This window comes from Syzygium oleosum, unplaced genomic scaffold (genome assembly GCF_021117445.2).
Source record: "Syzygium oleosum isolate NSW1041296 unplaced genomic scaffold, Sole_v2.1 Sole_v2.50, whole genome shotgun sequence".
NCBI classification, from domain to species: domain Eukaryota; kingdom Viridiplantae; phylum Streptophyta; class Magnoliopsida; order Myrtales; family Myrtaceae; genus Syzygium; species Syzygium oleosum.
Window position 1 is genome coordinate 1,202,399 of NW_026607534.1, and position 9,436 is coordinate 1,211,834.

Below are 9,436 nucleotides of genomic sequence, written 5' to 3' on the forward strand. Positions count from 1 at the left end.
ACGCGGCACGCATTTAAATTAAGGAAGGCATATGCTTTATTCTGTTGGCATCGCTTGTTCAAATTCAGAAGGACAGCTTTGATTAGGACTCTTAGTTTCCTCTTCTTCTTTTTTTAAGGCATTTTCAGCTCTTGGGATATGAAGGAGCGCCATGTGATTGGGGGTGTTCATTGGACAGCGATCGGCTGGGAACATACTTCAAGCAAGCGGGGATCGAACGTATCGTGTCAAAATTAATCACATTTTAAGAATTTATCGGATGGGAGCCTGCTTGGTATGGCTTTCTGATAACTGCTATAGCTATCTGGTTTTAGTAGTTTCGAGTAAAAGGAACTTTGAACTAGGGGTGTCAATGGGTCGGGTCGGGTCGGCTTCCACTAATACCCGACCCGACCCGAATCATAAGTGTTCGTGCTCTCTCTGACCCGAACCCGACCCGAATCGCAGAGGACCCGTACTAAAAATCCGGTTCGGGGTCGGGTCGGTTCGGGTCGGGTTTCAAGTTTTTGGGTGGGTTTTTCGGAGGGTGCGTTTAGAAGCAAGTCTAGTAAGAACTTTTTTTTTATAGAGTGGGTATTTATTAAGCCGCTCGTCACTTTAAATACAACTAAATTGCTTGTGCTGAAATCAACTTGTGTACAAGAGCTTTTTAACTTAAACCGTAAGCTTCACCATCTTTAACGCCTGAAAAGAGTATAAAATCCAATTGCACTGGAAGCACCAGCAACATCCAACAATCTAGAAAAGGAGCTCAATTGCCATAACAAATAAATACCTTTTCCCCCACAGAATTAAGCGATGAACTAAAAGACAAATGATTTGGAGTAGAGAACTGCGAAGGCTTCTCATTGAAGTTAATAGAAAAACATACGAAACATCCTCATCGAAGGACGACCAAGATGGAGGCGGAATCAATGCTGGTGACCAAGGGGGAGACCAAGATGGCCTCAATTGACGGGTTGTGGAAGGAGACGAATCGTTCCGTGAGAGAGAGAGTGTATCGCAAATTAATACTTAGGGGTTTCAATTCAATTTTGGTAAACTAACATGTTTCGGTTCGGTTCGTGTTATGACCTGAACCGAACCGAACCGAACCAAACCAAAACAAGTCATAATACCCATTTTATAAATGTATACCTGAACATAGTAAGACTCGAACCGAAAATACCTTAAAATTTCGGGCCGGTTCGGATCGGTTCGTGTTTCGGTTCGGCTATTGTGTTTGGTTTTGACACCCCTACTTTGAACCCTGCGTTGAGGATCTTGCAAGAGAGATGAATACTTCGAATATTAAGACCGTCTTATAAGATATTGGGCAGATTCTTACTATTAGATGCTTGAATGTCTACTTAAAGTTTGTAATCTGCCCTTTACATGCCCAACGATGTGCTCGGAATATATTACCCTTTTCGGCGCCTTTTCTTGCTGCCATCATAACAAACGACTCCTTTTTCCAATGGCGATATGATCGACGCCTTTGCCCTATCATTTTTTTTCCTTATATATTGAGTATATGAACCTTTGATTGCTCATGCACTCTATTGATATACAAAAGAGAGTAACCAATCTTGGATTCAGTTAATTTTCAGGAATTCATGCAAGTTGCCCTGTCTATGTAATTAATCTGATTAAAATGTAGGGTTAATATCACGAAAAACCCTACACTAGTACACTTGTGAAAAATTTACCCAAAATTATTTTTTTGACTGCCAAAAACCCCAAACTGGTACACTTGTGATAAATTTACCAAAAACTAATTTTTTGACCACAAAAAACTTCAAACTAGTAAATTTGCAACAAATTTACCCTCCGTTAAATTAGATTAATACCATAAAAAATCACAAATAGTTACACCTGTGACAAACGGAGGGTAAAACCCCAACTGATACACCTATCAATTGTCACGTGTCATCCAACTTAGAAATTTGACTGTAAAATTTAACGAAAACTAATATAGAGTAAATTTGTTATGGGTGTAGGTATTTGGTAGTCAAAAAAATTAGTTTTGAGTAAATTTGCCAAAAGTGCAACAGTTTGGAGTTTTTCATGGTATTAATCCTTAAATGTATCGAATACTAATTGTGAAAAATAGGTATCTAACAACTTCTAATCAATAAACATCACTTCTCGTTCAAATATGGAGCTATTCAATAAGAACATCATCCTATCCTAGTTCCACACTCATTCGTTGATCCTTTCTATAGGTGCCTACTACTTCAAGAGATTTAATTGGACAAGTTAAGTGATTGAAAATGCAAAAACAGCCAATAGACTAAGGGTATCTATCTCATTAATCGTTAATACCACGTATAATGCTGAAATAATGTCTCTCATAATTTTAAATTACTAGACTTGATCGTTATCTCGTGAACGGCAATAGAGACATATAATTCATCTGGTGATGCACATCAACACGGTACGTGGTATTATCAATACGAAAGATAATTTCTTGAAATTCATGCTCTATGGATTGCGATGCCGATTGTTTTCACTATCTTATAATGATTCCCGGACGAATTAAACTCCTAATATAATATTAAAAAATCTACTGTAAGCAGATCTTAGTTCCCCAGTTCCTTCGCTAGCTTCCTTATATATAATTCAAGTAATAAACAATCTTCATAGCCGTTGTATAAAGAAGAGACGAGAGACACACACCAATAGACCAACCAAAACGCGCGATAATGGCTTCCGGGGCAAACACCTCGTACCCCATCAAGACGGTGGTCGTTCTGGTCCAAGAGAACCGCTCATTCGATCACATGTTGGGTTGGATGAAGTCCCTCAACCCCGAGATCAACGGCGTGACAGGCCAAGAGTCCAACCCCTTGTCCACAACGGACCCGGACTCCGGCCGCGTCGTGTTCGGCGACGGAGCCGCCTATGTGGACCCTGACCCGGGCCACTCGATCCAGGCCATCTATGAGCAGGTCTTTGGCGAGCCGTGGAGCGAGGAATCCGCCTACAAGAAGCTCGCTCCGAGGATGGAGGGTTTCGCTCAGAACGCGGAGCGGATCGAGAAGGGGATGGCAGAGACAGTGATGAGTGGGTTCGCGCCGGACTCGGTCCCGGCCTATAAGGAGCTGGTGAGTGAGTTCGCGGTGTGCGACCGGTGGTTCGCGTCGTTGCCGGCATCAACGCAGCCGAACCGGCTGTTCGTGCACTCGGCGACGTCGCACGGCGCAACGAGCAACGACACCCTGAAGCTCCTCGAAGGGTATCCGCAGAAGACGATCTTCGAGTCGATGGACGAGGCCGGGTTCACGTTCGGGATCTACTACGAGTATCCTCCGGCCACTCTCTTCTATAGGTACGTCCTTAGAAGCCCTTTTAGTTATATCATTCATGTATCGAACAAGCATCAATCACAATATTATACAATTATGAGGTATAATACATAATCACTATATAACACTCACAGAAATAACTATTGAAATGGGTAGACAAGGACATCACACCTCGAAAGCACTTAGAATCTTTTTTCTCGAAATGTCATTGGTACTTCTCACCTAACTTGTGGCGTCTAGAAAACTATCATGTGACATTTTCAGGATGATTAAATTTCCCTTTCGTGTATATAAGAAAATAATATAACGCGAAAGCTTAAGGCATTGGGTGACACACATGTACACATTGAGAAGAAAACCATGAATCAATGACAAAACTATTTCGTACCTTTTTCCCACGGGCAAGTCGGAATGGTTTTATAAGACTGCCTTGACACATGTACTCATCCTTATGGGACGATGTTTGCTGTATGTGCTCTTCGAAGCTTACTAAACAACATGAAAGTCCCTTCTCAGGGGAATTCCGGTCCCTCCTTATTCGAGATGTGCTCTTGAAAGATCTTCCTCGCCCGAGGATCCCAGATGAGGGAACCTTAAGAGAGCCGCCGGCTCCAATTTCCGTCCATGATCCATACTAGATCTAACCAATTGTCCATCCCACCTCCTTTACGTTCTTGACAGCTTATCTTTGCCTTAGTAGCCCATCTTTGCCTTAGTAGAGTCTTTTAGTGGCATGTTCCAGTCCTCTTCATACTCTTTCGGAATCAAGTTAGTCAAAGGTCACGAGTCCAGTGGGACAATGATAAGTTAGATGAGTTAGAATCCACATGCAAGGGGATTGATCAAACAGGGTGTGAAAACTGCAAAAATCTATTGTAGTAAACACATGCGAAGGTAGCATTATGCTATGATTGATTAATCGTTTGAGTGTTTGTGTTATTAATTCCATTTCTAAGGTTTCTTCCTCCTTGAGCACCCTAATCATTTGAGTAGCCTCTTCACTTAATTTCAGGAACCTCAGAAAGCTGAAATACTTGAAGAACTTCCATCAGTTTGATCTTCACTTCAAGACACATTGTAAAGAAGGGAAGCTACCAAATTATGTGGTTGTGGAGCAAAGGTACTTCGACCTGTCCATCTTACCTGGGAATGATGATCACCCTTCTCATGATGTCTCTCAAGGTCAGAAATTTGTCAAGGAAGTGTACGAAGCATTGAGAGCCAGCCCTCAGTGGAATGAGATTTTATTCCTGATCACGTATGATGAACATGGTGGTTTTTACGATCATGTTCCAACTCCGGTGGATGGAGTCCCGAGCCCAGACGGCATCGTCGGTCCTGATCCATACAAGTTTCAGTTCGACCGTCTTGGGGTTAGAGTCCCGGCCATCTTCATTTCTCCATGGATTGAGCGTGGAACAGGTTTGCACAAGTTCTCAAACGTGGATTTCCGTCATTGTAGATAATGATCTAGAACGGCTTAATTATTCTTGACATTGTTTATAAATTGATGAAAATAGCCCAGATTATGGAAACTGGAAAGTACTAGATATGTGTCCCGTGGAAGCCCTAAAACATTCGGCTAACTGTGAGTTCAAATCCTAAAATCTCATAAAAAAAATGCAAAATCATGACTATGTTCTGTGCACTTCTTAGAAAGATCATGACTTAATTGATCAAAAGCCTATGTCTAGAACTTAGCTGCGCAGTAATCCAAAAGTGCAGTAGCTGAACTTTACACATTGTCCCCCATTTTCATGGTCGAACAAGATTGGTGAAAGCAATGTACCTACAAAAATAACTACAGTATTCTTCAAATGATCAATTTTTTTGTGCTTCAATCTGAAAATGTGAGATCTAACTTGCTGTTTTTGCTTGGAAAATCACATAGTTTTGCATAAGCCGACAGGACCATATCCTACCTCGCAGTATGAGCACTCCTCAATAGCAGCAACGGTGAAAAAGATATTTAACTTGAAGAATTTCCTGACAAAACGCGATGAATGGGCGGGCACCTTTGAGGTGGTCTTGAACAGAAGTAGTCCAAGAACAGATTGTCCAGGTAATCTCAGAATCATACATCAACTTCTCCACATCATTTCGAGTACTTTCACCAAAACTTGAGTACTAAAAGCATATACATTTGCAGTGACATTATCCGATGCCGCAAAATTAAGAGAATCCGGAGCTAAAGAAGACGCAAAGCTAAATGATTTTCAACAAATCCTGGTGCAAATGGCTGCGACGTTGAACGGGGATCACAAAAAGGACATCTATCCGGACAAGCTAGTGGAGAACATGACCGTCGGCGAAGCAGCTAAGTACGTGAAGGATGCACATGCAACATTTTGTGATCACTGCAATGAAGCCATAGAAACTGGTGCGGAAGAAGACGAGGTTGTTGTTCTGGGAAAGAGATCGACCAGAGGAACGACCAAAAACTTTGCTCAAAAGTTATTTTCCTGCATAATCTGTGATAACTGACGAATCCGTTATTTGGCAATGTTGTGCTTTTCTGCTTATTTGATTCATGTGCCTCATCTGGAGCATATTACTGGCAAATCCATTATTTGGTAATAAATTATTCCACAGATGATTGGTAATTTTCGTTAAGATTGTTCACATCTCAAATTTCGTCTTCGATCCTAAAATCTTTTTTAAGTTTTATATACGGTTGATCAAGATCTGACCTCTGATGGACCGATCATGTACAAGACAAAAACAAAGTCCTTCGAAATCCATATTACTATCTGGATCCGACAGTCAATTTTTGACCCTACGGACATTATCATCCGTTTTTCGCAGTGTTGGGAATTTGTGATTATCGGGTATCAATTGCACATAATGAGACTAGAGATGACAAGCGTTTCAACACAACAAAAGTCGGGTTAATTAGATATTGGATGAGGAAGTTATCGCCGGTCAAATCTCGGTTAAATTTTTCCAATTAGCGAAAAGGCCCGGGAGCACAAAATCACGCCTAGAGGTTTTGGAATTGAACGAAAATTTCCGGACCTCTAAAAGGTGGTATGATTTTTGAAAATGTTGAGTCACCAAAACGGCGTCCGATTGATAAACTCGAGTCTTAAGCCTCTGGATGGGCCAAAACCTTGGATCCGTAAGTTCCAATTTTAGTTATAAATATTGGGCTGTGGGGAAATATCTCGACATGACTGTTCCAACTTTGCAAAAATCACTCGAATCGGATGATCGAATGGGGAAGTTAAAAGGATCAGAAATTTGCATGCTTCAAGCTGACGTGTGCACACCTCGACCTGAGGTGGCCGCCTCGACCTTTAAATACCCCCAATTTTCATCCTTTAGATTTGTTGGGTCTTCGCCTTGTTACTACTCTCTTGAATTTCTCTTATTTTAATAGTGGTACTTTCGTTTTCTCTCGTCTCGAGTTATTTCCTCAACACTTCATTGGAACCAAGGTTTTTGGGCTCTTGAGGTAAGTCCCCATTGCCCTCTCTTCAAATTTCAAATAAAAACATACGTTAAGATGTTGTAATGCTCGTTTAGAATCATAGATTCCAGTATACATTGTTATGTTGGCCGTTTGAAAAGTCAATAATGCATTTTTTTGGGTCGTCGTAATGTCGATCTTAAAATCTTAAGGTTTAGAATACGTCAGTATGCTACCTGTGTAAAAAGTCAAAAACGCATTTTCTTAAGTTTGTCGTAATGCTAAAATGAAATCTCAAGTCCTAGAATGTGTCGTTTTGCTACCAAATTATGCATGTTCTTAGACCTTCATAATGACTGCTTTGGACCTTAGATGTGGAATTAGGCCATCATAGTGTTGGCTATGCTAGAATGCAACCTGCAGTTGTTGATGATATAAACTTTGGCTGCGTTTAGTCGTCTAGATAAAAGTTAGGATATAATATGTTTTATCCTATTTAGTGTTTGGTAGCTGTCCAGGACAAGATAAAGGGAATATGGGGGGATATAGCTAGGATGAAAAAATCTCGTGGGGATTGGATACAGCCAAATAGGATTTCTCAAGAAAGCGGCATACGAGAAGAACCATGTTTTTCCCACAACCACACCTCTCCTCCACACCCAGCCGCCTCTCCGCCATACCGGACTGCCTCTTCGGCAGCGGTGACTGTCAAGTGTGGCCTTGAACTTGAGTGGAAACGTCATGATAAAATCTACCAAAGCAAATACTGCAATGCAATGGGAGTGACAACCTAATAAAATCAACGACCTTTACGAACAAATTGGTCATAGTGCTGGGAAGGTTAGGTTGTGGTGAAGAGCTCGACAGGCAAGACTAATCAAGTGGCGGGTACGTCGAGTCCAAGTCATAGCAATGGTAGGATTGGGCCGTGAACGGAGGCGAGGCTGTTAGTGAGAGATGGCCGAAGATGGAGACATTGCAAGGAGTTCCTAGCATGGCGGAGGACTAATGTGAAGCAAGGAGGCATGGCCCAAATCAAAGGAGGGCGTCGAGACAATGGTGCTCGCTTGGCATGGTAACGACTTGCCGGAAAATCGGGTGAAGCTACAGTGGTGAGAGCTGGCCACGTCGTTGAACGGCAGAGTAGCAGCACTTTGGGGACGCGGCAGTGGCAAGAAACTGGACAACGGCTGAGTATGAGGGTAGAGGCCCTTAAAGGAATGACGTCGAAAAGTAAGCGAAGAAAGAAAAGATGCATCAAAGCCTTACTAGATTCCCAGCACTAACGACAAACCCAAAACATAGTCAATCTCAGCCGCGCCTTGCCTCTGCTTATTCGACTTTAATTCCGTAGTTCACTAAATAACAGATAGGATATGACCAAATTCTTGATCCTATCTAATCTCATCTTGACTAGAAATCCGGATGATCAAACAGATCCTTCGTCGTTTAGAAGGGATATAAGGTAGTTAATGTACGGAAGTGCTTACATTGGAATACACCCTTTCATTTGTGAGCCAACATGGGTCATATACCAAAGGGATTTGGTTTAAGTGTTGCATAGATTATTGTGATGTGACTGGAGGTCAAAAGCCAATGTAAATCGCAATTCAAACCCATGAACTAAGGTCCCTTGCATGTGATCATTCATTTCATGATTTAGAATTCAATTGTGATTCTCTTTTGACCTGGCCGAAAGGAAAATGTGTGTTTCTATATGAATGCTACCATGTCCGCCCATCTTGAGGTAGCCCATTTCACCTATAAATAGCCTTCAATTCTACTCATTTTGAGAGGAGATTGGAGATCCTAGTCTTGGTCCCAATCCCTGCGGCGCTATCTTAAAATTCTCTCGGTTTGGTCACGATCTGACACTTTTCCAGGTTCTTGCACATTCGAGGTAAATCCCAACACCCTCGATTTCAATTTTCAATAGAAATGCATGTTAGGATATAATGATGTTTGTTTAGAATTTTTTAATCGAAAGTACATCATTATGTGCTCGTTTGAATAATAGTAAACCATTCTTAAGCCATTGTAATGTCGAGTTGAAATCTCTAGTCTAAAAGTACTTAGTTATCCCTCTAGGCTATCATAATGACGATTTTATTTATTAGATTTGAATTAGGCTATCAGGATGATGGCTATGTTGAAATTGCCTAAAATTATATGAAAAATACTATTCAAAAATTCAAATTTAAAACATGACTCCACATAGATTCCAAAAATTGCATTTGGATTTTCGACTTTGACTTCTAAGTCATTATCATGCCTCCTTCAATGTGTCTTTTCCAAATCACACGTTATGCATAACCTATTTATGAAATACACATTCACATATAATGGGATCACTCAATATGCAAATTGATGCGATCTTTTCGCTCGACTGCATATCCACCAAAACTCCACTTACAAACTCTTTTAAGGAAATGCACGGTAAATGTGAATTAGGTCTTAATCAAGAAGTTGTGATATCGAGTGGGTGTTGTTGGGTAATAATCCGTCCCTTATGTAACCGAACTCCGGACCTCAACCTCTTATTATCGCTCTTAGACCAATCACCTTGCACGTCTCTTAGGTAGTAATTTTCCCTATAACTGCTTAGGTATTTTCGGAAAGAGATTGTTGAATAAGTCCTAAATATATTATGTGATGTCAATTTAGTCCTAAACTTTTTGCGTAAAATTTCAATTCAGTCCTTTCGGCCAATTTTTGTCGAAAATCACCGAAGTGGCAATGT

The 9,436-nt window shown here is 41.0% G+C and overlaps 1 protein-coding gene across 1 annotated transcript; it reads left to right on the forward strand.

The window, feature by feature from the left end:
• The first annotated feature begins 2,625 nt into the window (after positions 1–2,625).
• Positions 2,626–5,903, forward strand: LOC115689500 (non-specific phospholipase C3-like). Its single transcript, XM_030615554.2, has 4 exons — positions 2,626–3,310; positions 4,300–4,709; positions 5,179–5,349; positions 5,437–5,903. The coding sequence occupies exons 1-4, from the start codon at positions 2,685–2,687 to the stop codon at positions 5,769–5,771; spliced, it is 1,542 nt and encodes a 513-aa protein (XP_030471414.1). The 5' UTR covers positions 2,626–2,684; the 3' UTR covers positions 5,772–5,903.
• The last annotated feature ends 3,533 nt before the right edge of the window (positions 5,904–9,436 follow it).

Excerpts from the sequence above, each read along its gene's own strand:
- LOC115689500 (XM_030615554.2), top strand. The coding sequence starts at position 2,685 with ATGGCTTCCGGGGCAAACACCTCGTACCCCATCAAGACGGTGGTCGTT. Across the intron at positions 4,710-5,178 it reads ATGGATTGAGCGTGGAACAG|TTTTGCATAAGCCGACAGGA; the intron begins GTTTGCACAAGT and ends AAAATCACATAG. Across the intron at positions 5,350-5,436 it reads TCCAAGAACAGATTGTCCAG|TGACATTATCCGATGCCGCA; the intron begins GTAATCTCAGAA and ends ATACATTTGCAG.